The 21,012-nt window shown below is 39.2% G+C and overlaps 2 protein-coding genes across 6 annotated transcripts in view; both read left to right on the top strand.

Annotated features, from left to right (window-relative positions):
• LOC115222889 (probable E3 ubiquitin-protein ligase HERC1) overlaps positions 1–11,533 on the top strand; it is a 122,957-nt gene extending 111,424 nt beyond the window's left edge. For 2 of the 4 annotated variants that reach the window (XM_029793273.2, XM_036511903.1), the window contains 9 exons: positions 332–501; positions 1,387–1,552; positions 2,868–2,944; positions 5,966–6,137; positions 7,191–7,271; positions 8,545–8,697; positions 9,023–9,156; positions 10,561–10,732; positions 11,176–11,533. In XM_029793273.2, the coding sequence (XP_029649133.1) occupies positions 332–501; positions 1,387–1,552; positions 2,868–2,944; positions 5,966–6,137; positions 7,191–7,271; positions 8,545–8,697; positions 9,023–9,156; positions 10,561–10,732; positions 11,176–11,364 (1,314 nt within the window). In that variant the 3' untranslated portion in view covers positions 11,365–11,533. Of the gene's footprint in view, positions 1–331; positions 502–1,386; positions 1,553–2,867; positions 2,945–4,920; positions 5,018–5,721; positions 5,905–5,965; positions 6,138–7,190; positions 7,272–8,544; positions 8,698–9,022; positions 9,157–10,560; positions 10,733–11,175 lie in introns of those variants that run through there. The other 2 variants (XM_036511905.1, XM_036511906.1) reach the window with 2 other exon arrangements.
• A 2,960-nt stretch (positions 11,534–14,493) lies between these two features.
• On the top strand, positions 14,494–19,759 carry LOC115222785 (tRNA (cytosine(72)-C(5))-methyltransferase NSUN6-like). 2 transcript variants are annotated; one of them, XR_005003315.1, is made up of 2 exons: positions 14,494–16,474; positions 19,741–19,759. XR_005003315.1 is itself a non-coding variant. In XM_029793085.2 (1 exon), exon 1 carries the CDS (start codon positions 14,971–14,973, stop codon positions 16,378–16,380), a length of 1,410 nt encoding a protein of 469 aa, XP_029648945.1. In that variant the 5' UTR covers positions 14,495–14,970; the 3' UTR covers positions 16,381–17,463. The 2 variants fall into 2 exon arrangements, 1 of the variants encoding a protein (XP_029648945.1); XM_029793085.2 differs by lacking the exon at positions 19,741–19,759 and having other exon boundaries at positions 14,495–17,463.
• The last annotated feature ends 1,253 nt before the right edge of the window (positions 19,760–21,012 follow it).

The following is a 21,012-nucleotide window of genomic DNA, read 5'->3' as shown; positions in this document are numbered from 1 at the left end:
AATATATATATATACAAATGTAATTTTTTCTCAAGTAAATTGTACTTCATATTCAAGGCTCTGATGAAGCTATAAGGTGTTGCTGAGGTACTCATCAGAAACAACAGTAAGATAATGAAGTTCATAAGACAGTCATTTATTCCTTCATCATCTCTCTTTCTGAAATATATATATACATATATATATATATATATATATATCCATCATGTGATAGTATCAACTTTATAATTCATTCACTTGGGGCACCCTAGCTGGTGTTAACAGAATGATTGTCACAGCTTCCCATATCACTTGCTGATTATTCTATTGTTTGTTTTATTTCCTTGTGCAGGGTGACACAAGTTACTTTGATCTTGGTTTAAACGGTATCCTCAGTGGCTCTATGAGGCCCCTGCTCTCACCCCAGGTCTACACATTACCAATGGTACGGTCACTGGGCAAGACTATGGTGCAGGGCAAGAACTTCGGTCCCTTGGTGACTGTGAAGAGGTTACCAACAAGGTGAGTGTTTATTTGTATATGTAAAAAAAAACTGGGGGATGGGATGGAGGGAGGGGGTCTAGCTGTGGACTGTGGTGGGGAGGGAGGCGATGGATGAATTGCTCTGTGCGTCTGTATGTTTGTATGTGGGTATATGGTGATGTATTGTTATGTGTGTGTGTGTGTGACACTGGATGTATTGCTGTGTGTTGGACCTGATGGAAGTATTGTTGTTGTGTGTGTTGTGCTGATTAAATGTGTGTGTGTGTGTGTGTATTGAAAAAGAGAAAAAGAGAGATAAAGTATTTATGAAGACAGAATATCAAGCAGCAAGGATTTCTCTCCATCAAGTAATAAACTGTCTACACAGTACTTACTACATACTGTCGGTAGACAGCTGGAAAAGGTGTTTTCCCGGGGGTTAAAACAACAGTAACACCATCCTTCATAGGACTTCCACATTCTGTTGGCTTATAACCATTACTACCCGGTACTGTTACTGTATATCTCTCGCTCAGAGATTTAAAACGGTACACACACACACACACTCACTCACATATATACTATATACATATTACACTTTAAACATCCACGCTTCACATTTACACTATATGCAATACACAGTTCTTTGAATATAGCCTCAACTAGGGGTTAATGTCCTTAGCTTTTCAGAGTCACAGCCTTAACTTCTCCAATGTCTACTGCATCTCCCACTGGTGAGGGGTTCATTGCCCTAACTGTCCCAATGTCTACTGTGTCTTCCCTTTGGGATCACCTCCCTACCTACCCCAATGTCTATTGTGTTTTTTTCCCAGGGTCATCTCCCCATCTGGCCCAATGCTTGCTGTGTCTTCCCTTAGGAGTCGTCTCCCTATTTGCCCTAATCTGTATTTTCTCTTCTCCCAGAGGTAAGAAGTGTAAACCCATCTTCGTACAAGTGGCTCGGCAGGTTGTGAAGATGAAACCTGAAGAACTGCGTCTCCCTGCCAGGGCCTGGAAAGTGAAATTAATCGGAGAAGGGGCCGACGATGCTGGTGGAGTGTTTGATGACACCATCACCGAGATGTGCCAGGTATGTATATATGTGTGTGTGTGTGTGTATACACGTATGTAACTAAGTGCGTCACCCCATCACATAAGTGTGCCAGGTGTGTGTGTGAGTCATGTGTTGAGTATTCATCTCACGATTATAAGGTTGTGAGTACGATTCCCAGTAGGGCATTGTGTTCTTGAGCACTTTATTTCATGTTACTCCAGGCCATTCAGCTGGCAAAAATGTGTAATACATGTAATTCAAAGGGGCCAGCATTCTCACTTTCTGTGTCTCACTGAATCTCTGAGAACTAAGTTAAGGGTGTGTGTTTGTCTGTGGAGTACTCAGCCATTTGCACGAGAATTTCATGAGCAGGCTGTTCCGTTGATCAGATCAACTGGAACTTTCATCATCATAACCGATGGAGTGCCAGTGTGTCACACCGTCACATTGATGTACCAGATATGTGTGTGTCTGTGTGTCATACAATCCTGAAATGTGTCAAGTACATCCCAGTGAAAGTGATAGGGAAGAGAGTGTAAATTTATGACAACTTAACATCTCTTGCTCTCAGATATTCCACAATATATAGTGTCTATCAAGTTTCAATTAGTTTTTAATGGCACCTGAGGCAAGTGTCTTCTACTGTAGCCTTGGGCCAACCAAAGCCTTGTGAGTAGATTTGGTAGACGGAAACTGCAATAAGCCCATCGTATATATAGGGTGGGTGACCCCCTTCAGTCATGAATGACCATGGGATTGCACCTAGAAAGTTCCTCTCCGAGGCACAAGTCCGGCCAAGGTTGTTTATAGAAGACCAACAGTGGCCCATATGTACCAGCCTCCCATCTCCATGCCACTGATGTTATCCAAAGGAGAAGCAAAATCCGACACAGCTTGGCACCATTGACATTGCAACTTATTTCTACAGCTGAATGAAATGGAGCGACATGAAATAAAATGTCTTGCTCAAGAACACAACACGCAACCTAGTCCAGGAACTGAACTCATAACCTCACGATCATAAGCTCAACACTCTAACCCACTGTGCCCATGCACCTATATATGTGTGTATGTATATATTTATGTGTGTGTGTCTGTGTTTGTTTCCCCATCATTGATTGATAACTGATGTTGGTATGTTTACGCCCCTGTAACTTAGTGGTTCATCAAAAAAAGACCGATAGAATAAGTACCAGGCTCACAAAGAATAAATTCCGGCGTTAAATTCTTCAACTAAAAAACTCTGCATGACCACAGAAACAAGTAAAAGAATAAAAGAAAAAAATAAACAGCCAAAGACTTTTTTTTGTATATCTTTTTCAATCTCTTTATTTTTTTCTAATTCTTCCAGGAACTCGAGAAAGGTTTTGTACCATTACTGATTCTGACCCCGAATGAACGGCATGAGTCCGGAAACAACAGAGATAGGTAAGACCCAACCTTGTGTATAGCCATGTTTGTATTAATGTGCATGCATGTGTGTGTGGTATATATATATATATATATATATATATATATATATGTATGTATATCATCATCACTGTTTCACTTCCCTTGTTCCATGCCATCATGAGTTAGACTGTTTGATAGGAACTGATGAACCAGAAGGCTACAGCAAGCTCCAATGTCTTCTTTGGCATGATTTCCATATCCTGGATGTCCTTCCTAATACCAACCACTTTACTGAGTATTTCAGGTGCAGTTTTTCATGGCACCAACACTGGTGAAGTCACCAAGTACTCGCAAAACAAGAACACCCTCAACTAAGTGGGGGAATAGTTTTGAAAGGTGTAAAAATAGGATAGAGGGACAGGAACAGATGTCTTGTCAAAGAGGAGAATAAATGTCTTCCCCAGCTGTTTGTGTGTATGTGTGCACATCTCCCTCTTTCTCTCGCCACACACACACATCAGCTTCATTTTATGTCCATTCTCCATGCTCTTATGCTCTGCAAATGTTCAATGGTATGTCTCACTGAGATGGGGCAGACAACTGCATCTTGTTTCTGTTTCATTTTTGACATAGTTTCTGTGGATGCTCTTACTTACAGCATCTGCTTGATTTTTTCGTGGCACAAAAGGAATAGTTATGTCCTTGACACAACGAAAGGAACCTTTCGATCCCAATCTCTACTCTCCAGCCTCTTTATATATATATGCATGCATGTATATATGTGAATATATATGTGTACATATTACATGTACATCCATATATATATATACATCTACACATATACATGTATACATATACATCTATATGTATAGAAATAAATGTATACATGTACAGCTATACACACATACACACACACACACACCACACATACATAGGTGCAGGTTTGGCTGTGTGGTAACAAACTTCATTCCAAAACACATGGTCCTGGGTTTAAATTTAAATTTAAAGTAATAAGGGTGAGAAATTGAATATTAATTTGATTAATATGAATTGAAAACCAGTGGTGTAGCATATAAGACCATAGCGGATCTTCTTCTAGCAAAATGGATGTCCACTGTTAATGGTTCATCCCTCTTATATAATAGTTTGACTTTAATAGTTTCAGTATTAAAGTGAAAGTATCTGACATTACAATAGAGAGATGTTTTTGTTTCACTTTTAACACATAATACTGAAATAGTGGAGAAGATATGATATTGCTCTGGGCTCGACCTAGGCAAGAAGTTAGAAATTTTTTGCCCATGACACTACATGGACCCTAAGTAAGGCATGTGTAAAATTTGAAAGAAATTAGTTGTGTAGTTCTCAAGTTTTAGGGATTCATAGTAGAGAAGATATGATATTGCTCTGGGCTCGCCCTAGGCAAAAAGTTAAAAAAATGTTTTGCCCATGACACTCCCTGGACCCTAAGTAAGGCATGTGTAAAATTTGAATGAAATTGGTTGTGTAGTTCTCAAGTTTCAGGGATTCACACAAACAGACAGACAGACAGACACACATTCTCAGTTTTATATATATAGATATATATATAAAATAATTTTTGTGTCTTTTTTTCCATGATAGCATGGGTTAGATGAATATAATTGTGGTGTTTTCCAGCCAAATGCCCTTTCTGTCAGTAACCTCTATCTTTGCTCCACACATCTTTGAAGGTGCAAACCAGCAGATGATTTTTTTCACAGAGCAAATGATCGCATTTTCACTGCTTGTATTGCTCAGATTTTCAGAGAAGTGCAAATCACACATATGTATGTGTTTGTGTGTATATATATATATATATATATATATTAGACTATGGTTACAGAACAAACAAATACAAGGTCATCCACGTTTAAACCATATTTTAATATATTTGTCTCATTTAATTGAGCACTTCTATAGCAGTCCTATTAAACATTTTGTTCCTGATAAGATACCATCACTGTATTATTGAGATATATATATATATATAGAACTGGGTGTCTGTCAGTCGTGCAATTAAACCATTTGCTGAAGGAGGATCTCGACCTGCAGATTGGTTCTCTCAAAAGGTAAACTTGAACTTTGCACAATTTTTCATTATTTATGCATATATATGTACACGCATAATTTCTCCATTTCTCCACCGTCCCCCTTAAATATCCCTTTATTATTATGTGCTGATAATTTCTCCATGTTACTACGATAATTTTGCCCGTTCAAGTCCTCGCCCTCCCCTCTATCAACCTTCGCGAATTCGCGGTGCACCCGCCCTTGCCCACCCCCACCACCAATACCGGATATCTCTATATTTTGCTCCATCTATACCGGATGTCGCTTCTCCCACCACCATTATGGGTGTCTACTCCTCGAATCCCCTTCTTCAATATGCTATTTCACCATGTATTACCCCTCTCGTGATATCCTACGTTCTACTTGTCTAGAACCTGTCATCGTTTCTCCGAACACCCCTCCCCACTGGTGCTCCCCTATATTCCTGCACCCTCCCCCCCCACATAAAAAGCACCATCCGAACGTGGCCGATGCCAGCACCGCCCCGACTGGCTTCTGTGCAGGTGGCACATAAAAAGCACCAACCGACCGTGGCCGATGCCAGACCCCTCTGGCACCCGTGCTAGCGCGGAAAACGGACGTTAAACGATGATGATGATGATGATATATATATAAACATGAACACACACACACATATATATATACATACATACATACACACACACACACAATATAAGAATAAGGGAAAAGGTAGCACAACAAAGAAACATACAGAAAAGCAGGAAAAGCACACACACAAACACATACACACACACACACACACACACACACACACAGCTCAACACCTTCATCAGTTACCAACCAAATATCATCACCTTCTTATAAGAAGGTGATGTTATTCAATTTGGTGGTGTCAGCAGCATTGAGTGGACATAATAGATGAACATGAACAGAGAAGATCAGACAACTCCACACACAAACACCCTCATACTCAGTGTTGATCGTACCTTTCACATCTCTCTCTAGATTCCTGCTAAACCCATTGTTATCTTCTGAAGAACACATGAATATGCTGAAGTTCCTTGGGGTATTGTTTGGTGTTGCCATCCGTACCAAGAAACCGTTGGACCTCCATTTAGCTCCCTGTGTCTGGAAACTTCTGGCTGGCATGGCGCTAGACATCAGTGATCTGGAAGAAGTAAGTATCTCTACTTCCATATTAACTGCCCTATTAACTGTCCCTTATTAGGGAACGTCAGAGGTGGCAGGGTTGAAGATAGGGCTTCAAACTCCTAGTAAATAATTACTATAATTTTTCTGATGATTAATCTCATTTTTAGAAATGAAAATAAAAGTGTTTTCTATTTGCCCCTTCATTATGTTTCAAATGAAGGTGTGTGGCTGAGTGGTTAGGGTATTTGGCTTACAGTCATAAGGTCGTGAGTTCAATCCTCAGCCAAGCATTGTGTCTTTGAGCAAAACACTTTATTTCACATTGATCCAGTCCACTCAGCTGGCAAAACTGAGTTGTACCTGTAATTCAAAGGGGCCAGTCTTGTCACGTTCTGTGTCATGCTGAATTTCCCTGAGAACTACATTAAGGTTACTCTTGTCTGTGGAGTACTCGGCCACTTGCACATTAAAACATGAGTAAAGAAACTTCTTGAAGACGTTGAACTGGTGAAATTGTTAAGAGGGTCTCATAAAATGCTTTATGACTCTACATTCTGGGTTCAAACCCCACCAAGGTCAAATTTGTCCTTCATCCCTCCAGGGTTTGATTAAATATAGTCCCACTTATGGGGTCATGGTGTGGTGGAATCATTAAAGTTTAGACAAAATGTCTTGTATTTGATATTGGCTGTCTCTGTTTATGTTTGGAGTTTTTCTGTGATGACACTGGGGTCAATCTGTGTCAGTCTTTTTCTTTCTTTTGGGTAAGAACAGCAGAGAGAGGGGACAACATCAGTGGTGTGAAGGGAGTACACTTGCCAAATGGGGGCAAATAATGGGTTTCCTTGGGAAACTCTGACCCAACATGAACCCAGGAAAGAAACTTGGCAGGTGGAGATACAATGGTCATCCTTGGGCAATACAGGGCTCTATATCTCTATTATCTTCTGCAGGTAGACAATTTCTTTGTCCAAACCATGGCTTGTATTTCAGGTGGGGCAGGGATAATGTTGTGAAAAATCCAGGTAAAATGTTATATCATACATCTGTCTGCTAACATTCCAATTATCTTTTGCAGGTAGACAATTTCTTTGTCCAAACCATGGCTGGGATTCGGAACATTCAAGAAAGTGGTGTCAATGAAACAAATTTTCATGAAGTATGTCATTTTTGTTTGTTGATTTGGCTAATACAGAATAGGCTGTGGTATATAGTGTGTTGCATTACAGCACAGGTACATCAGCTGTTGCGATCGATACTACGCATACACAAGAAAAATGCATGGTGTCTCAAATTTAGGTTAAATCAGTGTTTCTCAAAGGGGAGGCCTATGGGACGGTTGGACAAGTTGTTTTGAGAAAATTTGGTTTAAATGTTTGACAACTCAGCACCGTCCATCGGACGGGGGGACGTTTTGTTCGTGTGTATATATATATATATACATAGTTATTTTTGGAGCATGTAATGACACACGTTTTTCTTTGGACAATCAGTTCCTCCTCTACACTTTTTCCTCTTTCCAACAAAGAACCATGTTCAGTCATTTCTATTCCTATTTTCCCATTTAGAACTTTCACTGATTGTCAGTCTAATATATTCACTGCATGTTTGCCCAATTGACTTTTGTTGTTTTTTCCTGTCTTTTATTTTTGATTTGCCTATCTATCCTTTCACATGTTTCAGTCATTTGACTGCAGCCTTGCTGAAACATTGCCTTAATATATGTGTATATATACAAGGGAAAGTCAAAAATTATACACACTCTTGATTTTTCAATGTATTTACATGAAAGCAGGGGACAAACAAGTCCATCATTTTTCTGTATAGCCTCCTTCCTTTTCAGTGCACTTGGTCCAGCGGTCCACAAGCTTGTGTATTCCCTACATGCAACCATTTATGCACTGCTTTTTTCACATCTTCATCCATAGGAACTCACTGACTTTGTAAATCCTCTTTGAGCTGTCCAAAGTATGATAGTTGGAAGGGGCAAGATCTGGCCATTGTCATGCAACAACAAAACTTTCTTTGACAACAGGCTTTGGCATTTGGTGCGAATTGCTGGCTTCAGTTTGTTGGCCAGCAAAGCACTGTGTCGTGTCTTGCACCCCTTTTCCTGAGAAATTGGATCACTGCTCTTTATTCTTCTTTGGTGCACATTGCTAGTGGAGTGGCCATGCTTACACTGGAAATCCAGAAAAAAAAAGTAGCGCGATCAGGCACAAACTTTGATCAGATGACCACAATAGTACCCACTATAAGCATGCATGCACAGAAGGTAGTGTGACAATAATAAAGATATGCTATAGTGAAAGTGCGGATAACTTCTAACTTCCCCTTGTGTATATATGTGTGTGTGTGTATATATATATATATATATATATATATGTTTGCCATTCTGTGTCATGATGTTTGTCTCTCTCTCTCTCTTCCAGTACATCCCTTTGGATAGTTTTGAAGGCCAGAGTGCCTCAGGACAGATGCTTCCTATCGTATCAGGTGGCAAGAGCATTCCACTAACATTCCACAACAGAAAGGCCTACACCGAGGCTGCGACCCTCTATCGCTTACATGAGATGGATAAACAGGTATGTATTTGTATCACGGACTGTGTTGCTGTTTAGACCTTCGTCAGACTGTTGATGTGTTTCTACTTATTTTTCCTGTAGCAGACAGTCAAGAGTCATGCTTTCTTACTCACCTCGCTTCTCCCTTCCACCAGGGTCAAGGGTCTTGTAAAGCATCACAAGTTCTGCACTTTTAATCTTAAGACATACTCTGTGTGTGTGTGTGTGTGTGGTAGAATGGCTGTCATGTTTGCAGGAGATGTTGGTTCAGGTCCCATGGACAGCCCTTGACTTTTTGTATTCCAGAGGATATTTTCAACCTAATATTTACACCCTATTATTTCAGGTTGCTGCTGTACGTGAAGGCATGGCTTGGATCATCCCTGTTCCCCTTCTCTCCCTCCTCACTGCCAGAAATCTTGAACAATTGGTGTGTGGCATGGAACAGGTGTCTATTGATGTCTTGCGTAAAATTGTGAGGTAAGTTTCTATACCTAGTGGTGTTAATGCCACTTGGTCCCTCTCTTGTGGTAATTACCTGGTTACCATGTCTTCTTTACAGCAGTTAACATCTCATGATGACTGCATCACTGTCACAGTATACCCCTTTTTTAGTCATAGCAACATCCATCACATGGTAACAGCAGTCACCATCTATAGTAACCATATGCATTTTTTTAATAATGAGAATGATAATCTTGTAGTAATTAAAAGTAACAATCACAATGTTATGACTGACATTACGACAACATCATCACCACCACCACCATCAAGTAGTAACATCAAGTCTGAGTTAAAATGACTAACGAACTAGCTCATTGCCAGAATGGCTGTGATTGACTTCTGCAACATCATAATTTTGTGACATCTTTTGTCTGTGGCATCCTGAAGTTACAGTCTCTATAACAGGCTGTTATGACATCATGTGTCTGCAACATTACTCGGCTATAATGTCATATATCAGTGACATTATACACCTATGACATATATTTTGCCATTGCTCACTTATGACATCATATGTCTGTAAATTTACACCTCTATGACATTAAGCATATGTGACATTATATATACTAATGACATCATAAACCAATGATGTTGATTTACTCATTACCCACCTATCTATTGTACTCTTATGACTACATGCATATACACTAACAGATGTCAGTGACATCATACACTTATGACATTGCCTTTCTACCATATAGTATTGCTATAACATCACAAATGTATGACATCATAAATTGATAACATTGTGGGATTGTGCCACATCACATTTATGACATCATACTTTCATCAGATTGTATTACCATAACATCATACAACTACAATATATCTTACTTATGACAGATCTGCACCATTATACATCTGTTACATTCTTTTACATCACACACCTATGACAGCATAAAAGTTATGACATTGTACATTTTACATTATGACACATCTAATATTATACTTCTATCAAGGCGGCGAGCTGGCAGAAATGTTAGCATGCTGGGCGAAATGCTTAGCGGTATTTCATCTGTCTTTATGTTCTGAGTTCAAATTCCACCGAGGTCGACTTTGTCTTACATCCCTTTGGGGCTGATGAATTAAGTACCAGTTGCATACTGGGGTCAATCTAATCGACTGGCCCCCTCCCCTAAAATTTTGGGCCTTGTGCCTAGAGTAGAGAAGAATATTATACTTCTATCACATATCTATGACATTCTAAATTATGACATTGTGTAATTACACCGGAGCCCATCTGTGACATCACACTTTTATCATATTGTATAGCTATGACATCCTAAACTTATGACATTGTATACTCGCATATCTATGACATCATAGTTTTCTGATCTTTTTTGTATTTTGAACCTCATCTGTCTGTGTGTCCTTGCTTAGGTACCGTGGTATTGAAGAATCTAGTCCTGTGGTTATGTGGTTCTGGAAAGTTCTGGAAACATTTGCCAACGAAGAACGCATCCAGTTCCTTCGTTTTGTATCTGGTCGGACACGTTTACCTGCCAACTCTTCAGACATCTCACAGAGATTCCAGATTATGAACTCGGACAGGGTGAGTATCAGACAGAGGTTTGTGTATGGCAGGGGAATAATGTGCAGGTGTGGTGGTGGGGGTGGAGGAGCTGAGTTCTATGTAATGGGATATTGTATAGGGTGGGGGATTTATTGGGTGTGGATGGGGGAGGTTTTACTGTGTGTATCTGAGGGTTGGGTATGTGTTACGCAATTCTAGATATAATTAGGGTTTTTTGGTGGGGGGTGTAGGAAAGACCAGTGAATATATGGAAGGACTCTACAGACTAATGTAAAGAAAAGGAGCATATCTAAGAGGGATAGAATATACTATATACATCAGTAGAAGGGGTCCTAATCACTACTTGGTGATATAAAGAAGTAGCTCTTGCTATTTGCATGGGGTTCGGTGGTGATGGTAATTCAATTCTGTTTACATTTGTCATTTTCTTTTCATATTTTCTCCTCCTCCACGACCACCAGAGTCCTGACAGTCTTCCCACATCTCAGACTTGCTTCTTCCAACTCCGCCTGCCGATGTACTCAAGCCAGGAGGTGTTAGCAGAGAAACTGCGCTACGCGATCAACAACTGCCGTTCAATTGACATGGATAACTATATGCTAACCCGCAACACAGATAATGGACACGGATCTGATGAAGACCTGTGCTAGCTTCTAGACTGCTCCATTGTAATTTTTGCCAGCTATGAGGCTTTGGCGACTACAGTCGTTAAGCCTCTATCTCCTCTCCCTGTGTCTCAACGGTGCTTAGTGTCATCTCTAGATGCTATCATTGTACAATCTGCAATTTAATAAACTATTTATACCATCAGCTATTCAGCAATTTATTTTCTCTCCTTATCCTTTTATATGTTTCTGCTGTCTTGTATCTTCTTATAACAATGTAAGCAAATGTGTTTCTATGTATGTATATATATGTATATACACACACACATTTTTTTCATGCCTATATCCAACATTCCCACTATTTTCCCTATTTAGGTTCAGATTTAAGTAACTGTAACGTCTTTTCTTTACAGACATTTTCTGAACTTTATTAAATTTTAAATATTAAACCCAGCTCTATCAAATATCTGCTTCTTAGACTTTCTTACAAGACATCACCTGATGATATCCTTACATAATAAGAAAGACACTCCACACCTGTGTCAAACAAGGCGACATGTCTTTGCAAGCTGTTACCTCTTGATATCTAGCTGTCCTTCTACAAAAGTATTTTCTTTTCCTTCTTTCATAACATTGCAAACAGTTATGAATTATGATGAAGTCTGTAAACTTTATTGAGGAATCTCCTACACATTTTTAAGGCCTTATGCAGTTCTCTGTTGAATTTCTGGGATGTGAGATGGCGTCTGTATGGACATCAAGTACTTTTTTGCTGAGTATGGCTGCAGATCCTCTTGCTGGTCTACCTTTGGCTGTCAGTGCCACAGTGTGCCAGACAGCAACTCTGTATTGTTTCTAATAATCCTGTCAACTCAATCAAAAACACTGTCTTCACACCTTTTACATCACCTTTAAGGTATTTTATTATCACCAACCCCAAGGTGGTGAACTGGCAGAATCGTTAGCACACTAGACAGAATACTTAGTGGTATTTCACCCATCGCTACGTTCTGAGTTCAAATTCCACCAAGGTCGATTCTGCCTTTATCCTTTCAGGGTCGATAAATTAAGCACCAGTGAAACACTGGGTGGTGGTGGTGGTGGGGTGATGCAATCGACTTAATCCCCTCCCACAAGCTGCCCTTGTGGCCAAAATTTGAAATCATTATCATCAACCCCTTGACATTGTTGTTTGAGCTCCAGAACTCATAGAGGCCGGTTACCTGGTTTGCATGTGGTAGAAATGACAGATCACAATCGGCCCTTCCCCTTGATGAGACACCAGTCTGTTGCAGGTTTACTTATTTGCAACTGGACGAACTGGAGCCACATGAAATGAAGTGTTTTGCTCTAGAACACAACACACCACCCAGTCTAGGAATTGAACCCATAATCTTGCCATCATTAGTGCAACACCCTAAACACTACGCCACATTTAGCAAACAAGAAATTTGTAAATAATTTGTTTTAAGCTTGGGCTGTTATACCTTGTGTAACCCCTAAAAATATTTGAGCTGCTGAAAGTGGGGCTACTGAGTTGGATGGCAAACTGACAATGTTGAAGATACTAAGGTATTCTGCATTGTACCTGCACTTAATGGCATGGAATAGGCAAGCGTCTTTCTTTTGAACAGTTTCAATCATTGCTTTATTTGTCAGTATTCTCATCTCCTCACTAACAACATGCAATTGTTCTGTTGTTGCTCTATTAATGGGAGAAGACACTTTATAATGTCTTTAATTCCTTATTCATTATGTCAACAAATACTTTGCTGTCCTATCCGTAAAGGAAGAAGCAGGGCAGATACTAATAATTACAGGCCTAACTCTTTAACCTCACATGTCAGCAAAGTCATGGAAGGAAATTTGTCAGCAGGAAGCTAGAAGATAATTAGTTGTTCCCTGACACTCAGCATAGTTTCTACTCAGGAAGAAGCGGCCTTACACAACTTTTGCAGCATTTTGACTGAGTGTTGAAACAACTTAGAAATTGCTCAAATGTGAATGGATCTCAATTTTGCAAAAGCCTTTGATAAGGTTGATCATAAATGATTTTTAGAAAACTGTCTTTACAAAACTGTGAGAATGGTTACATGACTTCTTAAAAGACAGAAAGTAGGCTGTGGCAGACAATGGGGCCCTCTCTAAGGAGACAATAGCAAATGGAGTGCATCAGGGAACTGTCTTGGGACTGCTGCTGTTTGTGGTGCCCCCCTCAGATATGCTATCAATTACACAGGCAGTCAATCTTATATGTCATCAACACAAAAGTAACAGAAGCAGTCAAGGACCGTATTGATATTAATCTTCTATAGAAAGATTGAGATGCTATATATATATATATATATATATATATATAAATGAACTGAAGAAAACAATATGCTACTTAATGCAGGAACACTCAAAGACCTCCGTTATCAGCTGGCTTGAGCTAACGCCACAGCAAAAATACTTTGAACGAAAAGAAGCACCAATCTTCTGGTGTCAAACAGTTTGATTCAGGGGTTGATATGAGCAACGATGCCTCGTTTCATGTACCTATCACCGAGATGATAACAAAATATAGGAGAATAGCCAGATGAATTCTGAGAATTTTCAGAACAAGGGACCAGGAAACTATGCTGGCTGAAACACAACAGTTATTTATAAAATACTGATAGTCACTCTCGTCAATTTCCACGTGTTTGAAGAAATGGATAAGGATAAGAAGAAAAGAAAAACTGCATCAATACACATCTAATATAAATAATAATACATAGAAAGATCATATATAGCATAAGTGTGCTGTGTTAATCTTTCTCTCAATCAAATCTGTTTTACCTCAGTTATCTCCCTTGCCTCACTTCACAATATGTTTAACGTTTTTTTTTTTTTTTCAGTAAATTTTTAAATGCCTGCTTTAAAATCCTGCAAAACAGCAATATTTAGGACTCCTTGTTTCGATACAATCTCTGTAGCTACAATAACACCACAAAGTTACTGACAGAAAGACTACCAGAGGGTTTTAGAATTTATTAAACATATTTCTCAAAAAAAAAAAAAATCAAATCCAGTCACGTTTTAGGTTGGTGTGTGTTGTAACCTGGAAAATCATAAGAATCCCTAAAATAACGATTTCCATAAAATGAAGGCTTCACTTAGTTTCTCCGGAAATTTTCCCTTTGTGTGTATGTGTATATTTACATAACTCCTAGTATCAACCGTCTGACAACTGATTTGAAACCGAATCTTTGTGTTCACTATTGTCTTTCTTGATGTTTGTCTGTGTGCGTGCATGTGTACATATGCCTTTTCTCTCTCTATTGCCAGCTTCTAAGACTCGTATTTCATTCCATATCGTACTTGCTAGGCAAGTGGTTTGATTCTGAAAACCATTTGCTGAAAACGAAAACAATTTCTGCGTGGAGGACATATTAGTCATTAAAAAACACAGCAAAACTGTTAACTTAAACATTCATTCCTTGGTTGAAGTTAACAGTTTTTCGTGTGTTAGTTTCTTTCTTTTTTTTTTTTTTATTTGCAATGGCTAATGGGTCTTCCACGCTATAATTGTTTCATCGTGTTTATATATAAATATCCAGGGTAAAACAAATCTTACAGGGGACTTTATTTAATAAGACACCGGTTTCACTATTCGGTGTTGAGTGAAACATGGAGAGGAATGAACAAACTGCAGATGATTGTCTCCCACCTCAAATTAAATTGAATAGTGAAGTTCTGGAATACCTGAAGACAGAATCTCTGAATTTCCCCAAGTCTATTGAAAGTGACAGAGACAGATGTGAGAAAGAAATTTGTCGTATACTCTCTCTTCTTCCAATCCCGCCTCTCTTTACTGTCGTACGTGTAAACACCCTCCAACAGGACCCCGAATCTCTACTCGCCCTCCTCAAAGAACAGTTGATAGACAACCACAGAAAAAGAGCCGTGCAACTGGCTGAGCCTTTCTTCCACCCTCTCATGCCCGATGTTGTGATAATACCTAATGCCGGGCCAGTTCAGTCGATCGAGAGACGAGAAGACCAAATAGTTGTTGACCACATGTGTGGTATGTCGGTACTAAGGGGATCTGAAGTGTTCGTTCAGGGGATCATTGGTGCTCCTTTGGATATGACTCGTGGGGACATTGTTTCGCTGTATGTCGATATGGAAGGATCTTGTCTTCGCGGACAAACACAGCCTTTGAAGGGGGAGAAAATTTTTCTCGGGAACGGCGTTGCCCTCGTCAGTCGCAATCAGATCTTCCGCGACTCGTCGCCCGATCATGTATTATCAGGAGTCGGTGTATCGGTAACGAATGCTCTGTATTCAGCTCCAAGACTTGACAATTTAACCTCAGATTTGATATTTGCCCAAAATCTTCCCTCGGCCGTTTGTAGCTACGTGCTGAACCCTCAGCCAAACGATACTGTCCTCGATATGTGTGCCGCTCCAGGGGGCAAAACCACTCATATTGCCACACTGATGAGAAACAAAGGCCGCCTGGTGGCGATAGATCGCACTAAACTCAAAGTAGAGCGCCTAACCTCTTTAGTGTCTTGCTGGGGTCTAACATGTGTTGAGGTTTATACATTTGATTCCACAAAATCACTTCAAGATTCAGCTGAAGCAACCAAAGGTCCTCCCTACCCTCCGGGAACCTTTGACCGGATTCTGCTTGATGCTCCGTGCAGTGCTCTCGGCCAGAGACCGTCGTGTTGTAACAAAATGGGTTTATCGTGGCTGAAGTCTTTCCCCATGTATCAACGTAAACTACTTCGACAAGCCGTCGGACTGTTAAAAGTCGGTGGTACTTTGGTATACAGTACTTGCACCATAACTTTAGCAGAAAATGAAGAACAAGTGGCTTGGGTTCTGGCTACCTTCCCTCAGCTCGTCCTCACTGCACAGGAGCCTCATATTGGAGATACTGGTTTAGTAGGTTCTTCCCTATCACCAGAACATCTGAAGTTAGTTCATCGGTTTAAACCAGACGTTTCAGGTGATAGCAAAGACGCCTTTAACAGAGACACAATCGGGTTTTTTATTGCCAAATTCATTAAAGTGGAAAATGTCAAATAACCCGAGAATTTAATTGCTTGGACTAATTAATATCATCTTTAGAAATGAAATATTTCAAATATATGTATATTTACGTCTACATCAAAACCTGTCACGTTCAGAACCCAAAGAAGTAAATGACCAGAGATGCCTGGAGGATTAATTCACTCAGATATACAAGTGGTGTGAAACTTTTGTTTATATATTTAAGGGACGCAACGTATTAACTGCAATAAGGCCGCCTCAAAGAAAACTTTATTAAAATATACAGGGAAAGGTAATTACTTGTCAAAAATCCCAAGCCAGAATGAAACCTGGACATTAAAAGATGATGTTATATATATATATATATATATATATACACATACATACAGTATTAATCATCCCATAATGCAGTTTTTTCAATTACATGAACTAAAAGTGAGAGTGGGGTAGCATAAACTACCAGCAGCAACTTGCTATAAAAGCAGGTAGTAATTTTACCTTGTACTGATTCTTGGTGCAAATTTTGAAGAGTGCTGTACGATTTTAGCAGTTATTTTTTCAAAGCTATAATGGAAGTAACAAAGGAGCATATTTGGCATATTTTGCTTTATGAGTTCAATAATGGTAACAACGCAACGAAGAATGCAAGGAATATTAATGCAGTATATGGGACCTAACAATAAGTGTAAGCCAGTGTCAAAAATTCTGATCTGGAAACTACAGCCTAGAAGACGAGCCTCATCCTGTAGAGCTTGATGAAGACGTCCTGCAAACCCTGGTGGAACAAAATCCCATTGTAACTGTTGAGAAACTGGCAGAGAAGCTTGGATTTGGTCAGTCAACCATTCATCAACACCTGCATGCCATTGGAAGTTGAGTAGTAATTCAAAGTGACTATCATGTCACTTGTTGTATCATGCTGATTTTCCCTGAGAAATTCATTAAGTGTATATGTATCTGTGGAATACTCAACCATTTACCAATTCAACAAACTGTTCTGTATATCAGACATTTGGAACAATCATCATCAAAACTGGCAGAAATCCCTTTTGTCCCCCTGCCATCAATACATAATACCATTTGATAATCATCAAAACTATATTTTTTAAAGCAAAAATCCAAAATTTTTCCCAAAAATATCACACTTGCAGATCTCAACGGCTACAGGTGCCACAACTCCTAAACTATGCCCTTTTCTAAAATGAAGGGCCTTATGCTGTTAAACTATACCCTTCACCAAATGTAGGGTCTTTGTACCTCTAAATACATCTTTCACAAAAATATGGTGTTTTGTGTTCCTGAATGAAAATCAGCATTTACAACTACAAAATCATAAGAATCATTAATTCATCTCAGACATTTAATAAATTAATTAACCAAATTAAAGATGTTTTTGTTATCTTTGTTGTGGGTTAGCTCACATTGCTCCATAAGAATCATAAGGCTGGTTTCTAGGTTTCTCAGACATATATATATATATATATATATATATATTCCTCACTGGATGGGATGCCAGTCTGTTGCATATCTTTTAACATAGAAATCATAACTTCCCAAAAAAACTTCAAGAAAATTCTAGAAACTCTTTGGATTGTGAACAGGTGTATTTGATAGTTTACCTGTCAAAGTTGAAGATCTTTGTTTTATGACTTCACCAAAGAAAGAAAGGGAGTAACTTATCCTCAAAGCAAGGACCCTGCTGAAGACACCCTAAGATCAGGCAATGGTTTAATTCTGTTCCCTCAACAACAGTTCATCGGATGGGTTTCCACTCTTCATGCCTGGCAAATCCACCCTCAAAACTTTGGTCAACCTGAAGCTTTTGTAGAAGATATCTGACTAAGGTGCCATGCAACGGGTTGAACTCAAAACCACATCATGTCAAATCAAACTTCTTAACCAGAAAGTCATACCAGCCACAACAGAATTAATATGACTTCATTGGATTCACTAAAATACAGGCTTAAGTAGTGATTGGCAGCTGTTTCTTTTGTTATGTAAATGCAAGAGGTCTCCTTTAATATATATATATATTAAAGGTTCACAAGTCAATGTTGAGCTGTACTTCGTATAAGCAGTGTGTTGCTTTCATTTTTAACTTTATTTCTACAGATTTTCTATAGAATTTAGAGCTTATGCAAAGTCTGCTGAGATACACTTAAAAAAGAAACCATTCTATTCAACATTCTAATTATTCTGCCAATTTGATCAACCTTAACCCTCTATCATTTAAATCAGCTGTACCTGACCCAAATATTTTGTTTTATGATCAAACTAGCCAGATCTGGCCTCTCACACCTATTCTACAATGTCATTCTAAAGATGAACAATCACATTATTTAAAGATTGAAACTGCAAGATAATCCAAGATTAATTCAAAACAATGTGAATAAATAAGCATTATATTTGAGAGAGTAATCTGGATAGTAAAAGATTAAACTCTGGGGGTGAACATTTGAGTTATTGCAATGGCTGATGGTTAACAAAATGCTTGCCCCTTTCTTAGTGTCAGCACATTTTATACACCAAGTCATTTTACATAAAAGTTACTAATTTTCTTCAGGTCACTCAAAATTGTCTGCTGGGGCACAGATGGAGACATCTTGCATTTACATAACAGCTGTCAAAGTTGTAGAAAAGAGTTGTAATGTCACTGGTACCCAACTGTACCGACCCCTTTGCTTTTCCCTTGGATAACATCGGTGGCTCCTAAATGATATTGGTAACCGGTATGGCCACAGCAGCCAAAAGACAACGGCGGTGTCGTGTTTGAATTGCAAAAGAAAGCAGCCAAACAGCCTTCAAATCACTGATTACCGTTTTAAAAAGAAAAGCAAACAAGGAAAAGAACGTGTCTGGGCGACCTTTCGCTCTGGTTGACCACGTTTGCAATGCTGTCTGATGTATGATTAAAAAAAGGAGGGATGGGCACAGCAGGAATGTTTCTGATCATAATCCTGCCGGATTGTGGTTAAATAACAATACCACCACCACTACTACTAGCCTGCAGCAAACAAAACTGACGTGTTGGACACAAATGGAATTACCTTTGTATAATTGTCCTATTGGATCATGATCTCGCTCAAGGTTAAACAACAACAACATCATCAGTTGTTGTTGTTGTTTAATTATGGCAGTAGTAATGAATCTAGTTACATTATCAAATAATAACAGAGATAAGAGTTGTTTGGATATAATATTTTATCTAAGCATCCAGCTGAGATAAGTTTTTATGAAGTATTGAGCATCTTTCCGGTATTGGTGTTGATCGTGACTACATCGAAGTACAGGGTAGGGCTGGCCTGAAGGCGGCGAGCTGGCAGAATCGTTAGCACGTCTGGCGAAATGCTTTGCGGTATTTCAGCTGCCGTTACGTTGTGAGTTCAAATTCCGCCGAGGTCGACTTTGCCTTTCATCCTTTCGGGGTCGATAAATTAAGTACCAGTTAGCACTGGGGTCGATATAATCGACTTAATACCTATGTCTGTCCATGTTTGTCTCCTCTATGTTTAGCCCCTTGTGGGTAATAAAGAAATAGGTATTTCGTCTGCCCTTACGTTGTGAGTTCAAATTCCGCCGAGGTCGACTTTGCCTTTTATCTTTTCGGGGTCGATAAATTAAGTACCAATTACGCATTGGCGTCGATGTAATCGACTTAATCCGTTTGTCTGTCCCCTCTGTGTTTAGCCCCTTGTGGGTAGTAAAGAAATAGGTAGGGCTGGCCTTTATGGTGAGTCTTTTCACATTCATGCCTTAGTTTCGTACGTACATACATACATACATATATATATATATACACGCTACCACGTGTGTTGAAGTGATGGATGTATTGTTGTATATTCCTTGTGTTGCACGCCCTTGTGCGCGCGTGTATGTATGTATATTTACAAAAAGACACACATACACACACCCCCATAGAGGATCTTTTCTGTTTTGGCTGCCACTTTTATATAGACATAACTACACAAGTGTACCCCACTGATCTGGTTTCCCCATAACTTTCAGAAAAACGGGTAATTTTTTATGAAATTTTCTACAAATACCTTTCAGATTTGTCACGATTGTTCGTTAATTTCCGTAAATCTTTTTTTATTTATTTACCCTTGTTTTCCTGACGTGTCGAAGGCGACATTTGCTTCGAAGTTGAAGTAAAACAGATGACAGCGTGCTCGCACCCCTCCCCCCATTAACTTCCATGTTTTTGACTTGAAAACTGAAACACTGTATGGTCGTACGTATGTGTGTTAGCGCCCTCAAAGTGAAACAGAGAGTAGAGTGCGAGCGCTGGCGCACATGCACACACATACATAAGCGCAACATCTAGTTCTTAAAATCTCGGATATAGATTTTCTAAGTTATAGGATCCGCTCTTACAAGCCAACATCAAACCCTACCATGAGATTTCAGGATAGCGGGCTGATATCGGCTCGTCGAAACGGTCATTGCCATTAATAAGGATTACATTCTGCGTGACATTCAAGTCATAACGGGTACTACTTAAGAAGAGTGGTCCCGGTGCGCGCACTTTCTATCTTATTTTCCTTCCTATCTTATACAAGAAAATTGAATATAAACCCATTCCAATCTATTTAACGTTCACTCTATGTTGACTGGTGATACAGTATGGGCAGATTTTCGAAATCCAATGAATCTTTATACATTTATGCA

Source organism: Octopus sinensis, linkage group LG21 (genome assembly GCF_006345805.1).
Source record: "Octopus sinensis linkage group LG21, ASM634580v1, whole genome shotgun sequence".
Lineage (NCBI taxonomy): Eukaryota > Metazoa > Mollusca > Cephalopoda > Octopoda > Octopodidae > Octopus > Octopus sinensis.
Note: the sequence above shows the minus strand (reverse complement) of the source record. Positions and strands in the feature narration are given on the sequence as shown.

Coding starts and splice junctions, on each gene's coding strand:
- LOC115222785 (XM_029793085.2), top strand. CDS start 14,971: ATGGAGAGGAATGAACAAACTGCAGATGATTGTCTCCCACCTCAAATT.